The sequence below is a fragment of the Aquarana catesbeiana genome, linkage group LG12 (assembly GCF_042186555.1).
Source record: "Aquarana catesbeiana isolate 2022-GZ linkage group LG12, ASM4218655v1, whole genome shotgun sequence".
NCBI lineage: Eukaryota > Metazoa > Chordata > Amphibia > Anura > Ranidae > Aquarana > Aquarana catesbeiana.
The window spans coordinates 42,503,349-42,521,278 of NC_133335.1; the positions used below are offsets into that span (position 1 = coordinate 42,503,349).

At 47.2% G+C, this 17,930-nt stretch overlaps 1 protein-coding gene across 2 annotated transcripts in view; it reads left to right on the forward strand.

The window, feature by feature from the left end:
- The window catches only part of SMARCD2 (SWI/SNF related BAF chromatin remodeling complex subunit D2), an 89,116-nt gene that overhangs the window by 17,552 nt on the left and 53,634 nt on the right, over nucleotides 1-17,930 (forward strand). For both annotated transcript variants that reach the window (XR_012236877.1, XM_073607639.1), the window contains exon 2: nucleotides 17,373-17,557. Coding sequence is in view for 1 of the 2 variants with exons in the window: in XM_073607639.1 (XP_073463740.1) it covers nucleotides 17,373-17,557 (185 nt within the window). In the remaining variant the exon portion in view is untranslated. The remainder of the gene's footprint in view (nucleotides 1-17,372; nucleotides 17,558-17,930) is intronic.

Here is a 17,930-nt window from a genome sequence, read left to right on the forward strand (position 1 = left end):
GCCTTGAATAAAATTTATATCTAAGGACAGGCTGTAATAAATTGTTCTTGAGGAATAGTTGACATATATAAAATATACTTCACATCATTAATAAAACAGTAATATTGTACAGTATGTCGTGCCAAACCTGATACATCACTATTATTTTTTGAGAGTGCTTTCACACTGAAAGTGCGGGCCGTTAGCGCTAAAGCGGCGCTCGTTTTAGCGGCGCTTTAGCGCTGTTTAAGTGGCTGCTAGTGGGGCGCTTTTAACTCCCAAAAAATGGTTTTGTGGCGCTTTCAAACCGCTTTTCAGGCGCTTTGAAGGCGCTGCCCATTCATTCCAATGGGCAGGGCGTTTAGGGAGCGCTACATTCAGGGGGCTGCTGCTAGTAGTTACTCGTCATTTTTGTGTTTATTAAGTCTGCAGCTACAAAAACTATAGCTGCCGACTTTTTAATAAACACACACTCACCTTTCCCAGGATCCAGCGATGTGGTCACCCAAACCGTCGCTTCTCTCCCTCGCCTCTCCCCAGCAGCAGCATTTCAACTGTGGGCACCCGGCTGTGACAGCTTGCAGCTTCACAGCCGGGTGTGCACTGCGCATGCGCGTGTTGTGCTGCGCCTGCTGATTGGTCCGGCAGTCTTCTGGGACCTGTGACGTGTCCCAAAAGACTGCAAGGAGGGAGGGGGAGAGGAGAACTTCCGTTCGGATCTAGGGAGAGCGGGTACCTGTCAAAACAAGGTACCCGCTCCACCGAAAAAAAAAAAAAATGACACGCCAAATGGCACAGGAGAAGGGGAGAGGAGTGCTTAAAGTAGAGCTACACAATTAATCGTCAAGAATCGTTATCGTGATTAATCGTCAAGAATCGTTATAGCGATCTTGACTAAAGTGTTTCACAATTCTTGCAATGCAAAGAATTCTCTCTGCTCTTCTGAAGCCACAGCCATCAAAAGAAAGGAAGAGAAAAACCCGGGAGTCTGCCAAGAATCAAAACATTCTTTATCAGTTGAACTTAAGTATAAACATTGTAACAATTTGTCAATGGAAGGCTTGAATGGAGGAGAAGATTTGGATGCCGCACACCGGATGTAGTCAAAAAACTTCACTTTATTGAAAAAATGGGATCATCAAAGTAACAAGACTGTCATGCAGAAAGTACAGGTAAGCTGACGCGTTTCGCACTCAGGACTGAGTGCTTACTCATAGCTATGAGTAAGCACTCAGTCCTGAGTGCGAAACGCGTCAGCTTACCTGTACTTTCTGCATGACAGTCTTGTTATTTTGATGATCCCATTTTTTCAATAAAGTGAAGTTTTTTGACTACATCCGGTGTGCGGCATCCAAATCTTCTCCTCCATTCAAGCCTGCTTTGCTTAGCATTCAGCCAGCACCTGGAGCTCTTCTGCTCTGAAACTTCTACTTACACCTGGGTCAGTGTCAGCCTGAGCGGTGGAAACACTTTCTTAATTTGTCAATGGAATAGACTTCCTGTGCAAGTGAAAAAAGTTTAACCACTTAAAACACTAAACCTTTTTCTGACATTTGTTGGTTTCAAGTTAAAATCATTTTTTTTTGCTAGAAAATTACTTAGAACCCCCAAACATATATATTTTTTTAGTAGACACCCTAGAGAATAAAATGGCGGTTGTTGCAATATTTTATGTCACACTGTATTTGTGCAGCGGTCTTTCAAATGCAATTTTTTTGGAAAAAATAATGAATTAAAAAAAATAAAAAAATCTAACCAGTAAAGTTAGCCCATTTTTTTTTTATAATGTGAAAGACGTTGCGAGAATCGTGAGAGAATCGTGATCTTTTTATTCTAAGCAAAAAAATCGTGATTCTCATTTTGGCCAGAATCGTGCAGCTCTAGCTTAAAGTGGAACTTCCCCTTTAGGGTGGAGCTCCGCTTTAAGTATAATGCAGCCAATTATAGGAAGCAGTATGACGACTAATTTTTACAATGAGGGCATAATCACATAAAATTTGCAGTAAAAAAATGAATGACGTTTGCTGTTGCTTAACAGAAAATGCTGGTTTCCTGGCTGCCACTGACTTTCTGATTTATTGGCCTAGAACAAGCACATAGCAAGTCAGAACTTATGATCGGCTTACAGGATCTGCACACATGGCTCAGTAATAATTGAAGCCACTGAATCTGCAAGATAGCCAGGCAACTAGTATTTTCAGAGGCTAGCATTGGCTAGCCTCACGTACTAGGCACGCCAGATTGCGTACCTAGTAAGTAATCTGGCGCAGAGCGGCCGCCCTGCCACAGTAAAAAAGAAACCTGTACCTAAAGAATATAGCACTGGCCAATGCTAGCCTCTGAGTTTTTAGGCGAGGCTGCGGCTTCGGCCTCGCGGACTAGGCCGAAGCCGCGGCCTCGCCTAAAAACTCCTCTGCCCACAGCTCCTCAGGACCGGCGCGTTGAAAAAAAAAAAATCAATTAGCTTAACTTTTGAATCTATTTGACCTCTCAACTCGATTCAAGAGGAGCTGCGGGAAGGAGTTTTTAGGTGAGGCCGCGGCTTCGGCCTAGTCCGCGAGGCCGGACACCGCGGACTAAGCCGAGGCCACGGCCTCGCCTAAAAACTCCTGCCCGCAGCTCCTCAGGACTGGCGCGGTGTCCAAAAAAAAAAAAAAAATCTCGATTTGAATCGTGAATCGAGTTCTTTTTAAGAAAATCTCAGATTTTTTTTTTTTTTAGAAAATCTCCCAGCCATACCTAGGACACACTTAACCCCTTGATCACCCCCTAGTGTTAACCCCTTTCCTGCCAGTGTAATTTACACAGTAATCGGTGCATTTTTATAGCACTGATCGCTGTATAAATGACAGTGGTCTCAAAATGGTGTCAAAAGTGTCCGATGTGTCCGCCATAATGTCGCAGTCATGATAAAAATTGCAGATCGCCGCCATTACTAATAAAAAAAAAATGAATAATAAAAATGCCATAAAACTATCCTCTATTTTGTAGACGCTATCACTTTTGTGCAAACCAATCAATATACACTTATTGCGATTTTCTTTTACCAAAAATATGTAGAAGAATACGTATCGGCCTAAACTGAGGAAAAAATTAGTTTTTTTATATATTTTTGCGAGATATTTATTATAGCTAAAAATGAAAAATATTGCTTTTTTTTTGCAAAATTGATGCTCTTTTTTTGTTTATAGCACAAAAAATAAAAACCGCAGAGGTGATCAAATACCACCAAAAGAAATCTCTATTTGTGCGGAAAAAAAGGACGTCAATTTTGTTTGGGTGCAACGTCGCACGAATTTTTAGTCAAAGCGACGCAGTGCCGAATCGCAAAAAGTGCTCTGGTCAGGAAGGGGGTAAAATCTTCTGGGGCTGAAGCGGTTAAAAATGTTGGATTTCGTTTTTACAATAATAAACAAGTAATATGGTTGGTGATAGGTGGTAATCAGCATCCTGAGGGCAGCACAAGGTCTAAACAAAGCCCCAAAAGCACTGTTGATATTTAAAGCACCTTAAGTAGGTTACAACAGGACCCAGTTTACAGTCTTTGACTGCAAAGCCTCCAGCCGTGTTGCCATAATTTTGTTGTTTGTGTGCGAATCCCATCTGAACGTGTAATCCACATCCCTCTGTGCATTATATTTTCCATCGCAGCAGGATTCACATTCCTCTGGTTATAATTTATATCTCTGGATATAATTTCCCTCTCTTTACACATAAATCACATTATTTGTGTGCATAATTCAAAAAACTTCTTGTGTAAATTGCACTGCTTTGCAAATTTGAACCATCTTCAATGTAGATTTCACCGTACGCAATGTAATTTACAACCTTCTGGTTATAAATCATAGGGACATCTATGTGACACATGCACACTGTGAATAGAACCATCAATTTTTTTTTTTTTCTATTAAAAAAAAAAGGTCAACTATATTTCAATTTTTTTTTAAATTTTTTAGCTACAGGAGGGACCCCGATGGTCGGACTCACCAAATAGCTTCTATCAGAGGTGAGGTCTTCTCCAGCAGTCTCACACCCCCAGCTGCATTTTTCATCCTATAAGGGCCCATTTATACCAGCGTGTCGAGGTAACGGGTGCTAAACTCATTCTGAATTGCACCCCAATGCACCAGCGTTTCAGCGCACCACAAACCATGCGGTAAGACCCCTTTCACACTGGGGCCGCGTTCGTGGTAAAGCGCCGCTTGTTTTAACGGCGCTTTACCGCTGTTTAACCACTTCAGCCCTGGAAGATTCTACCCCCTTCCTGACCAAAGCACTTTTTGCGATTCGGCACTGCGTCGCTTTAACTGACAATTGCGCAGTCGTGCGACGTCGTACCAAAACAAAATTGACATCCTTTTTTCCCCCACAAATAGATCTTTCTTTTGGTGGTATTTGATCACCTCTGTGTTTTTTTTTTTTTTTTGCGCTATAAACAAAAAAAGAGCGACAATTTTTGAAAAAAACGCAATATTTTTTACTTTTTGCTATAATAAATATCCCCCAAAAATATATAAAAAAACTAATTTTTTCCTTAGTTTAGGCCAATATGTATTCTTTTACATATTTTTGGTAAAAAAAAATCACAATAAGCGTATATTGATTGGTTTACGTAAAAGTTATAGCGTCTACAAAATAAGGGATTGTTTTATGGCATTTTTATTATAATTTTTTTTAATTAGTAATGGTAGCGATCTGCGATTTTTATCGGGACCGCAACATTATGGCGGACACATCGGACACTTTTGACACTATTTTGGGATCATTGTCATTTATACAGCGATCAGTGCTATAAAAATGCACTGATTACTGTTTGAATGACACTGGCAGCGAAGGGGTTACCACTGGGGGGTGATGAAGGGGTTAAGTGTGTCCTAGGGAGTGATTCTAACTGTGGGGGAGGGGCTACCAAGGACATGACAGTGATCACTGCTCCCCATCTCCCCGTTCTCCCCGTTCTACCTCTCCACACCGCAATCACGGGCCGCCAGCGAACATCAAGTTCCCGGGACCCGGGGGCACACTCCTGTGGCGTGCGGCAGGTGGCAAATTTAAAGGGACGTACCTGTACACCCATTTGCCTGCCTGTGCCATTCTGCCGACGTACATCTGTGGCGGCGATTGACCAGCAGTTAATTGACGCTTTTCGGCCGCTAGCAGGGCGCTTTTAACCCCAAAGAGGTGGTTAAAAACTACCGTGTTGTGGCACTTCCGAAGCGATTTTCAGGCGCTTCGGAACCGCTGCCCATACGTTCCAATGGGCAGGGCATTTTGGGAGTGCTAAATACAGCGCTCCCAACCCGCCCCAGAGATGCTGCTTGCAGGACTTTCGGAGCGTCCCGCAAGCGCACCGCCCGAGTGTGAAAAGTCACACTTGAATGAATGGGAGGCGGTTTTCAGCTGCTTAGCAGAGGCTATTTTCAGCGCTAAAGCGCCTGAAAACCGCACAGTGTGAAAGGGGTCTAAGACTCCATTCACACCTATGCAGTTTGCTTTTGAGCTTTTCTGAAGTGCTTTTTTTTTTTTTAACCGCGATTTTACAGTGTTTTGCGGCGATTTGCGTTTCTGCAGCTTCTCCACTGAAGTCTATTGAACCACAAAAGCGAAAAAAAAAGAAGCTTTTGCATTTAAAAAAGTCCCTAACCCTTTCCAAAAATGCAGAGGCACAGAAATGCATTGATGTGAACGCGTTTCATAAGAACCCATGTTAAAAATAATGTTCTGGGTTTCTGCAAAAAACATGTAAAAACGCATCGTGTGAATGGAGCCTTAGGCAGCCCAGCAGCTGACCGGGCTGGTGTTAATGGGCCATAAAAGATGTCAAATCCAACAATGAGAACAATTTCTCTTGATGGCTGCTCTACATTCAAAGTGCTGGTGACTTGCCAAAAGATTTAAAAGACCAGTGAGTGATTAAATGAACTGGAACTTGCCAAAACCTTTTGGATGGACCTATAAAGATGCATGTGCTTGCATGATGGGATACAATTGATGTGCCAGAGCATATGACTTGGTCTCCACAGTAGTATTTGGATACAGTCAGCTGCCAGGATGTGCTTGACAATTTTTTAACAAGAAAAAAAAAAGCTGAATCTTTGCCTTGACATGTTTAAAGCATATGTAGCAGTCCAAACCTTTTTAAGTTTCGGATAGCGTAGGGAAGAGTTAAAGTAAAATTCCAGGCAAAACCTAACAATTCTAAGGCCCCTTTCACACTGTCGGACCTTTCAGGTCTGCCTGTCAGTTTTGTCGGCGGACCTGAACGGGCGCTCCATGCTAGTCTATGGAGCGACGGATGTCAGCGGTGACATGTCCGCTCACATCCGACCCGGTCCAATCCGCTAAAATCAGATGCTCCTACATTCGCATCCGTCCCTGGCGGATCGGATCGGGTGAGATCTGATGAAAACGGATGGTGTCCGTTTTCGTCCAATCGCTCCATAGTAACCAGTGGCGCTCGACAAGCCCCTCCCCGCTCAGTGAGCAGAGAGGGACCTGTCATCCGACGGCTCAGCGGAGATCAACAGAGAGATCTCCCGCTGAGCTGGTGGACAGAGGCGGACTCCGTGGCAGCGGATCCTCCTCGTGAGAATGAAGCCTTAAAGTGATTTAAGGCTCATTTTTTATTTATTTAAAATAACAAACATGTCATACTTACCTCCACTGTGCAGCTCGTTATGCACAGAGCGGCCCCGATCGTTTATTTCTGGGGTCCCCCGGTGGCTCTCGTGGCTCCTCCCTGCATCAGATAACCCCCTAGGGCAAGCGCTCTCCCGGGTGGTTACTTTGTGGGCGCACTCCCGAGTCCAGCATTTGCGTCCATAGACACGAGTGCCGGACTCGGCCCCGCCCCCCGGTGCCCGCGTCATTGGATTTGATTGACAGCAGCGGGAGGCAATGGCTGTGCTGCTATCAATCTATCCAATCAAGAGCCGGACCCCGTGGAGAGAGGGACAGCGCGTCCACACTGAAGGAAATACGGGGCTCAGGAAAGTAAAACGGAGGGGCTGGGGGGCCGATCACTGCCAGGTGTTTTTCCACCTTAATGCATAGGATGCATTTTAATGCTGTATAGCACGGATCTGAAGTAATTAAAAAACAGACAGCGTGAGGAGAAAAAAAGCCGATCACCGGCTTCTGTTGAATGGACATCGATCCCGAGCAGGGACAGGGGAAGCCGCCTCATATGTGCCCACAGTGCCCACCAATCAGTGCCCATAGTGCCCATAGTGCCCACCAATCAGTGCCCACCAGTACATCAGTGCCACCTATCAATGCCCACCAGTGGTGCCAATCAGTGCTTCATCAGTGCTACCTAGCAGTGTCGCCTACCAGTGCCGATCAGTGCCCATCAGTGCCAGCTATCAGTGCCACCTATCAGTGCCCTTCAGTGCCACCTATCAGTGCCCATCAGTGCCACCCATCAGTGCCACCTCAGTGCCCACCAGTGCCGCCAATTAGTGCCCATCAGTGTCGTCTTATCAGTGCCCATCAGTCCAGCCTATCGTTGCTCATCAATGCAGCCTATCGGTGCCCATCAATGCAGCCTATCAGTGCCCATCAGTGTAGCCTATCAGTGCCCATCAATGCAGCCTATCGGTGCCCATCAGTGTAGCCTATCAGTGCCCATCAATGCAGCCTCATCAGCGTACATCAATGAAGGAGAAAAATTACATGTATGCAAAATTTAAAACTGTTTTGTATTTTTTATTTTAAATTTGGTCTTTTTTAATTTTTTTAACAAAAAAAAAAAAAAACGCAGAGATGATCAAGTACCACCAAAAGAAAGCTCTATTTGTGGGGAAAAAAATGATAAAAATTTCATTTGGGTACAGTGTTGTATGACCGCGCAATTTTCATTCAAAGAGTGACAGCGCTAAAAGCTGAAAATTGGGTTGGGCAGGAGGGGGGTTTAGGTGCCCAGTAAGCAAGTGGTTAAATTTGTACTGACACCGCATTTGGGATGCCACGGACATATGTGAACAGGTACAATAAAAAGCAATGTTCCTTCACGTCATGTGAATTGGATGTGGTTCAAAACGCAAATATGTGAACCTAAATCAGTTTTTGACATGTCCATTGTTGAAGAATATAGTCATGGGTAAACAAAAAATATGTTCCTTGCCTAAAAACAGAAAACATTTTTTTACATAAAAGGACTTGGATGCAAGTGGATGTAGACAGATGTACATCTGTTTACATTTACCTCCTCATAGACATACATTGTAGTTGAGTCAGAAAAACTGACAGATGGACCCACACTGAACAACTTGTGTGAAAGGGCCCTAACACGGTGTCTGGTCTAAATGATGATTCATACCAATGCCCCGTACACACGATCCAAAAATCGGACGACAGATCGCCTGACGTTTTTCACTTACTAGTCGCAAGTAGAAATTCAATAGGTTACTAAAGTCATGAAAATTCTCATATGACAGAATAAAAAAATCAGAAGTGATGTCATGTGTTGTAGTGTATTTGTATTGTATTTTCCGACGACAACTATACTGACTAAACGAAAATCGTACAATCTGGTATCGTACGAGGAAATTTTTCGTACTTGTCTGACCGAATAATGTTGGATGAACTGTCGTGATCGGCTCTCGAAAGCTCTGTACTAACGATCCGAATATCGTACGATCGTAACGAAAGCGGTATTTTTCGTCCAATTTTTGGATCGTGTGTACGGGCCTTAACGGGAGACAGCTGCTGCATGGACATCGCCATTCTAATTTGACAGACGTGCAAGTCAGCAGTTTTGAATGTAGATCGTATGCATTCTGAGCCGCTCACACGCAACTGCACACCTTTCAATAAGTGTCTGTGTCCGTGCGGCAACGTGCAGCCACGTGCATCCCTATATACACTTAGGCTGGGTTCACACTGGTGCGACACGACAGCCGTCCTACTTTGGATCCGACTTTGCCCTGCGACATGAAGCCGGCATGTGTCCGACTTTCAATGAACGGGGATCCGACTTGGATCCCCGCCAATGCCGGCACTGTGTTTGGTATGAATCTTTAGGGGGGAACTCCGCGCCAAATTTTAAATGAAAAACCGGCATGGGTTCCCCCTCCAGAGGCATACCAGGCCCTTGGGTCTGGTATGGACCTTGAGGGGAACCCCCTACGCCGAAAAAACGGCGTGGGGGGTCGCCCCCAATCCATACCAGACCCTTATCCGAGCACGCAGCCCGGCCGGACAGGAATGGGGGTGGGGACGAGCGAGCGCCCCCCCCCTCCTGAACCGTACCAGGCCGCATGCCCTCAACATGGGGGGTGGTGCCTTGGGGGAGGGGGGCGCGCTGCGGCCCCCCCACCCCAAAGCACCTTGTCCCCATGTCGATGAGGACAAGGGCCTCTTCCCGACAACCCTGGCCGTTGGTTGTCGGGGTCTGCGGGCGGGGGGCTTATCGGAATCCGGGAGCCCCCTTTAATAAGGGAGCCCCCAGATCCCGGCCCCCCACCCTATGTGAATGAGTATGGGGTACAGCGTACCCCTACCCATTCACCTAGGAAAAAAGTGTCAATTTAAAAAAAAACACTACACAGATTTTTAAAGCATTTTATTAGACAGCTCCGGGGGTCTTCTTCCGACTTCGGGGGTCTCTCCGGTTCTTCTCCACGCTCTCCGGATCTTCTGCCGGGCTCCTCCGCTCTCTTCTGCTCTTTTGCCGCTCTTTTGCTAAAGCGGAGGAGCCCGGTCTTCAATCTTCTGCCTTCTGCCTTCTGCCTTCTGCCCTCTTCTCCTGATGTTGACACGACGCTCTCTGGGGCTAGAATGCTCTCTGTGCGCTCTGCTCTGACTTATATAGGCGGTGACCCCGCCCCCTTATGCCGTCACAGTCCCTGGGCATGCTGGGACTGTGACGTTTTAGGGGGCGTGGTCATCACCCGATGACCACGCCCCCTAAAACGTCACAGTCCCAGCATGCCCAGGGACTGTGACGGCATAAGGGGGCGGGGTCACCGCCTATATAAGTCAGAGCAGAGCGCACAGAGAGCATTCTAGCCCCAGAGAGCGTCGTGTCAACATCAGGAGAAGAGGGCAGAAGGCAGAAGGCAGAAGATTGAAGACCGAAGACCGGGCTCCTCCGCTTTAGCAAAAGAGCGGCAAAAGAGCAGAAGAGAGCGGAGGAGCCCGGCAGAAGATCCGGAGAGCGTGGAGAAGAACCGGAGAGACCCCCGAAGTCGGAAGAAGACCCCCGGAGCTGTCTAATAAAATGCTTTAAAAATCTGTGTAGTGTTTTTTTTTTAAATTGACACTTTTTTCCTAGGTGAATGGGTAGGGGTACGCTGTACCCCATACTCATTCACATAGGGTGGGGGGCCGGGATCTGGGGGCTCCCTTATTAAAGGGGGCTCCCGGATTCCGATAAGCCCCCCGCCCGCAGACCCCGACAACCAACGGCCAGGGTTGTCGGGAAGAGGCCCTTGTCCTCATCGACATGGGGACAAGGTGCTTTGGGGTGGGGGGCCGCAGCGCGCCCCCTCCCCCAAAGCACCAACCCCCCATGTTGAGGGCATGCGGCCTGGTACGGCTCAGGAGGGGGGGGGCGCTCGCTCGTCCCCACCCCCATTCCTGTCCGGCCGGGCTGCGTGCTCGGATAAGGGTCTGGTATGGATTGGGGGGGACCCCCACGCCGTTTTTATCGGCGTAGGGGGTTCCCCTCAAGGTCCATACCAGACCCAAGGGCCTGGTATGCTCTTGGAGGGGGAACCCATGCCGGTTTTTTATTTAAAATTTGGCGCGGAGTTCCCCCTCAAGAACATCTGAGCACAAGTCGCGTGCCAAAGTCGGATCATGCAAGACGGCAATCCGACTTTGATCCGACTTCAATGATAGTCAATAGACTGAAGTAGGATCAAAGTCGGACCAAAGTAGTACAGGGAGCATTTCTAAAGTCGGAACGACTTGTGTCGGACCAGTTAGGACGGCTCCCATAGGGAAACATTAAATTTCACACGTCATGCGACATGAGCTCCCAATGTCGGAGCGTTTGTCGGACCAGTGTGAACCCAGCCTTACATGGGCTGCCTGCTCGCCACACCTGCAGGCTCAAGATGCCTAAACCAACGACTATGAGCATCTGTGAACGAAGCTTTTATGGGTTAATTCACCTTTTACCAAAAAAACTGCCTATGCCTGTAAAGGACCTGTAGATAAACCTGACTAAAGTTAGGTAATGTCCTTGCTGAAGGTGTAGGCCATTTATGTACCTTCTGAAGTCTGGACGGAAAACTCCCAAAGATCGCATCATCCCACCCTTCCTTGTTGCTAGGACGTTGCAAAGACACTCCCAGCTGTTACTGTTCACCCCCACCATCACAGGAGCAGGCTCGTTCTCCAATTCACACCCACCTTGCATGCCCTCTTTCTCCCCACCGTCAAAGAAACTGAGTACTGAATATGGGGTATATTTTACCCCTACTCATTCAGCAAAACAAAAGTGTCAAAAACAAATAAAAACACAAAGCACCCCCTCCGCCATGTTGAGGGCATGTGGCCTGGTATGGTTCAGGAGGAAGGGGGGTGGGGGCGCTTACTTGTCCCCTCCCTTTCCTGACCTGCCGAGCGGCATGCTCAAATAAGGGTCTGGTATGTATTTGAGGGGGAGCCCTTTTTATTTTGGCGTTGGGTTGGCGTGGGATTCCCCTCAAAATTCAGACCCAAAAAGACCCAAAAGGGCCTGGTATGTAATGGCGTTTTCTTCACAATTTTTTTATTGCTGGCAATGTTTTTTTTTTTTTTTACATTCAGCTGTCCCCGCTGAAGTCATCCGTTGTTAAGGACATGGTGGCCAGCTTCCCGACCCGCTCCTTAAAGCGGAGCTCCGGGCTCCTTCGAGAAAAAAATGAAAAGTCAGCAGCTACAAGTACTTTTAAAGTATTACAACCTGCACAGTTCAGGAGATTTTGCCTAGTGTTTGTGGCAATGACATCACTTGCGCATGCGCATTTTGCCCCCCCAATTGACAGCACGCTCACTGTGCCGTCAGTCTATACATACAGGTGCTTTGCCTCCCTCAGCATCACGCCATGTCATTGCAATCCCGTGAGAGTGTGATCTGCCATGTCACAAGGGTGTGAACATTGTCGTTATGCATCAACACATGTCTAAGCCAATTGGTTATGTCGCCATGGTAACCGATAACGAAAACGAGGCTTGGTTAATAGTTACTGCGAATGCACAAGATTATGGGCATGAGAACAGAGAAAGGGCGGAAATAAACATTAAATCGGAAGACCACTGCCAATATGGCCCCGGCTTCAGCTGGAAGGGATACAAAGCTACAAAAATACTAAGAAACATGCTATGAGGAGAATTACTACTGCAGTGTGTTGGAAATGTTCTGCTTTGTGGTCCTATGATTGCTGTGGATTTATGTTCCTGAGTTTACTACCGCTAAGACCCCTTTCACATTTGTGCGACTTGTCCTGCAACTTGGGACTGCAAAATCGCATGAAAAGTCATACCCCATGATTTCCAATGAGTACCGTTCATATTTGTGCGACTTCAAAGTAGTCCCTGCACTACTTTGGTCTGACTTTGATGCGAGTTGAGGTCCATAGACCTCAAGATTACACAGGCATTGCTTCAAGTCACGTCAGAATCGCGTCAAAAAATCCCGGCCAGGTCGCACAAGAGTGAAAGGGGCCCTTTCACAGTGGGGCGGTTTGCAGGAGCTATTGCACTAATAATAGTGCCTGCAAACCGAACCGAAACAGCCGCTGCTGTCTCTCCAGTATGAAAGGCTCGAGGGCTTTCACACTGGAGCGGTGCGCTAGCAGGACGGGAAAAAAAGTCCTGCTAGCAGCATCTTCGGAGCGGTGAAGGAGCCGTGTGTATACCGATCCTACACCGCTCCTGCCCATTGAAATCAGTGGGACAGCGCGGCAAAGTGCCTCTGCAGAGGCGCTTTGCGGTGGTTTTTAACCCTTTCTCGGCCGCTAGCGGGGGGTAAAACCGCCCCGCTAGTGGCCGAATATCGATGGTAAAGTGCCGCTTACACTAGCGGCGTTTTACCGCTGATGCCGTCCCCGCCCCAGTGTGAAAGGGCCCTTAGGGTTGCACTGATACTAGAATCGATGCCGATACTGAGCATTTGCATGAATAGTTGTACTCGTTGCTCCGATGCTTAATGCGATACTGGTGAGGCGGAGGGGTCAGTTATAAGCATCAATCTACCTGTATAGCTTTCAATAAAGCAGCTGACAGTGCCTTCCCCTCCTCTCCCTGCCGCCGCTGTCAGCTGCTTTATTGAAAGCTATACAGGTAGATTGATGCTAATAACTGACCCCACCGCTCCACTGATCACCCCTGACTGTCCCTCGTGTCCTCCTCTGGCTTTCCGGGTCTTCCTCCGCATAGGCATTCGAGGGGCACTAAAACCGCCTGCTTTCAATGCCAATGTAAACTCTGCCTCTCTGAAATTAAGGCTACTTTCACACTGAGCCACCCGGCCGTTAGCGCTAAAGCGCCTCTCGTTTTTGCAGCGCTTTAGGTCCGCTGGCGGGGCAAAAACAGGGTAAAAACTCCTGTTTTGCGGCGCTTTCAAAGTGCTTTGCAGGAGCTTTGGTAGCGCTGCCCATTCATTGCAATGGGCAGGGCGTTTTGGAAGCGCTAAATACAGCGCTCCCAGACCGCCCCAAAAGATGCTGCTTGCAGGACTTTTCCTAACGTCCCTCAATCGTACCGCCCCAGTGTGAAAAGTCACACTGGAATGAATGGGAGGCGGTTTTCAGGCGCTTAGCAGAGGCTATTTACCATGCTAAAGCGCCTGAAAACCGCCCCAGTGTGAAAGGGGTCTTATGGAAGATTATTTCTCCTCCAGAAGCTGATTTTACCTCACACACAACACCTGCTGCACACATACAGCCCCTCACCCTTTTCTACCATAACTATAAAGCCGCTATAAGACCCCTTTCACACTGAGGCGCTTTTCAGGCGCTTTCACGTTAGAAAAAGCGCCTGAAAAGCTCACGACAAACTATTTCAAATCAATGAATGCTTTCACACTGGGGCAGTGCGCTGGGGGCTTTCACATTGGATTGCATTGAGCGGCTCTTTCAGGGCGCTTTGCAGGCACTATTTTTAGCACTTTAGCGCCTGCAAAGCGCCTCAGTGTGAAAGGAGCCTAAGTATAATAGGCCAAAAATATCACCAACCTCCCCCCCGTTATCACACAGACCTACTCCCTCACACCAGCTCCGCCTGAGGTGAATAGACAGCTCCACTCCACAGCGCGCAGAGAAAAAGGCGGGCTCCGCAGAGCGCAGGTAGTTCTTGTTGTGCGGTGGCCCGAGTTCAATACGGGAGAGGCACGCGGCAGGACTACAATCCCCGCAATGCAATGATTAAGTCACATGACACGCGCCAGCCTATGGGCTGCTCTGCACACCCTGGAGGTTCCAGCACTGAGCGTGCTGAGGAAGGTGTCGTGGTCTGTCAGCAATGTTTTGGTTTTGGGTGTATGGGGGTTGTCTGTATACATTGAATAAAGGTCTGTTTATAATGTTCCTAGCTTTAACAACACCAGAACATGTGCTGAAAAATGTTAGAGCTACAATATGGGTGTATATTGACTTTACATAGCTTATATTGGATAAAAGTGATTTAAAGTAGGTATTTTTCCCTTGTTTTAGGTAGCCTGGGTAGGTATTAAAGCCCCTGGCAGGTTTATAAGCTGCACATGGCCCTGTTACAGAGATTTCCCCTCACTTCCTGTTTTGGGGACAACAATTTCCAGACATGAAGTTGGTTTCCTGGTCCCCTATGTTGTCGCACTACATCATTGCAGGAGACATTAGTAATGTAGGTGCACCAACCACAGAGCAGTGGCAGATGTTTTTTTTTCCAGACGTAGTGACTATACCCATAAGCACCTGATACCCAACCTGTAGCACAAGGTCCACGTATGGCCCTCAGGACTTCTGAAGATGATGTTTTTATATTTTGGTGGTTACCCAAACCAGTATTGGAAATATATTCCTTTTGCTGGCCATGCATACTCCAATTCTGTCTGATTCCTGCTGAATCCTTGGAAATTTGAGTCACAAGTGGCATTAGCTGGTTCAATAGAGTTCCATCTGAAAATTGCCAGCCGAACAGTCACAGCAGCCAATCAGATGCAGCCACTGTTCAGGTATTCTGGCAGCCGCAGGAGGTGCGCCTATCAGAATAAAATATTGGTCGGTAGGGATGGGCTCAGGCGTGTTCGGATCCTAGTCTCAACCTGAAAAATCACGCCAGGAAGCCGTCACCACACACCGCCAATCATAGGCAGTGAGGCATTTCCCGGCCCACAGCTGCACATACACACGCCCTGACTAGGCTGCTCATGATTGGTGGTGTGCAGTGATGGCTTCCTGGCGGTATTGCTCAGGTGGGTTGGGACTAGGATCCAAACACGCCTGAGCCCATCCCTAGTCATCAGTGGATATTAGAAATGACCTCAGATGTCCTCCAAAACTCATTTCTATCCGATCATCAAAATCGCAAGCAGGCGATGGCTGGTTCATTCCCCGCCCTGCAGTTCATGTAAACAAAGGGGCGGGATCTTGATGATGTCAGTTCCCTTATATGGGACATGCCCATATTTATCCAATTAAATTGACTGAATACAGGCATGAGTCCATATAAGGACATTAAGGTCACCAGCATCCCGCCCCTTTGTTTACGTGTCCTGTAGGGAATGGCCCCAGCACATCTAAACAAAGGGGCAAGATGTTGGTGACTTCAATTCCTTTATATGGGACTGTCAACATTGATTAAAGGAGAAGTACAGCCGAAGCTTGTTTGGCTGTACCTCTCCTGTGTATCACAGGAGTGCAATTCGTTCTGCACTCCTGTGACACGTATTCAGCAGACAGCAGCCTGAAGCCCGCTGTTGGCTGTCACAGAGCCAGTCCAGGCTCGGGAAAGATCGCAAGTGAATGCGGGGAGGCAGAGCAGAGAGATGGTTAATGATAGTCAGCAGCTCTCTGCTCAGGAAAATCTGAGAACAGAGCGATCGGCCGCGTTTGATCGCTCGGTTCTCAGTCTTTGAGCCGGTGGGGAACAGATGCAGCATCAGATCCCCAGCATTTTAGCATTTTTTTTTAGCATTTTTTTTTTACACAAATAGAGCTTTCTTTTGCTGGTACTTGATAACCACTGGCTTTTTTATTTTTTGCTAAACAAACGAAAAAAGACATTTTGAAAAAAAAAACTTTTTTTAAAAGTTTTTTTCGTTTCTGTTATAAAATTTTCCAAATAAGTAATTTTTCTCCTTCACTGATGTGCGCTGATGAGGCTGCACTGATGGGCACTGATGAGGCTGCACTGATGGGCACTGATGAGGCTGCACTGATGAGGCTGCACTGATGGGCACTGATGAGGCTGCACTGATGAGGCTGCACTGATGGGCACTGATGAGGCTGCACTGATGAGCACTGAAGAGGCAGCACTGATGGGCACTGATGAGGCTGCACTGATGGGCACTGATGAGGCTGCACTGATGAGCACTGAAGAGGCAGCACTGATGAGCACTGATAGGCTGCCCTGATTATCTGTGTACATGTCCCCTGTCACACTTGCCAGTTACCGGCTCTGCTTTCCTCACGCTGTGACAGCGCATGAGGAAAGTACTGCCAATAACCGGCAAGCCTGTTTACATTGTGATCAGCTGTGATTTGACACAGCTGATCACATAATAAAGGGCCACTGTGATCAGCTGTGTCCCCAGGGGGCATGGTCCATGGACGCCCTCCCAGAACAACAGAACCATGCTGTAGCCATCTATCTGCTATAGTCCATTAATGAAGCAGGCGGCTGACAAAAGCCCAGGCACAGGACGCTATTTCTAGTCAACCTGACACCTGGGATTTGTCGAGCCCTGCATTAGTTCCTTTATATGGGACATGCCCATATTGATTAAATGTGGACATGTCTCCATATAAGGGCTCTGATGTCACCATCCTGCCCCTTTGTTTACTTGGGCTAAGAAGAAGTTAAGATGAGTTTGGAGGACGCCTGAGCTCATCTTTAGTGGAGATTCGTCCTCCGTCCACCTATGCTGTTTAGTACGCCTAATTCACACAGGGGTAATAAAAGCAAGTGGTTGATCCCCATTTTTACTGCTCCCCAACCGCCCACCTGCAAGTGGACGTGGCAGCCAAAGGGGTCTGCCCTATGCAGCCAGTGGTACACATGCTGCAGCAAATTTAACAATTTAGATATGCATGCAGAAGTTACTGCCATTATCAGGTTTAATACTGGTCAGAGACTGCATTGTCTTTTGAAGTATATTAGTCTGCATTATGGAGCAGTCACCTATTTTTCTCCCTTCCTCTATTTCTTCTTCAGGTTAGGAGTTTTCCACTGCTGATATTCATTTTTATGTTTTTTTTCAGAGACCTGGAATGCTTCCCGGAGCACGGATGCAAGTGCCAGGCATGCCGGTTGGTTCACCCATGATGCCAGGATATGGTGCAGGTTCTCCCATGAGACCTGGAATGAACCCTATGCTGATTGAACCGTTTAGAAAGAGACTTATGGCCCCACAAGGACATCCTTCTGTAGGCGCCCAAAGGAGGGGGTAAGTAATGCAGATGTTTGAGTTTTCCATTTTATTAAGCCCATTTGCAGTTATATTTATTTAGTTTTGGATAAACTAAAATTTTGGTCAGGTTTTCAATTCTGTCTGTGATCCCATGATGAAAATTTTCATCACTTCCTGTCCCTTTGAAGACAGTAAAAGAAATGGGCGGGTACAGGAAGAGCCCCCCGGTAGCAGTCATGGGGCATAATGGGTTTTATTGTTTCTGACTTGATGATTTGATCATTTACAATCCTGGTCTACTGATATTGACTAATGCACACCTCCCAACATTTTGAGATGGGAATGAGGGACACCTACTAGCAAATGTCTGTAGGCATAGGACACGCCCCCTGCCACACCCCCTTAAAGG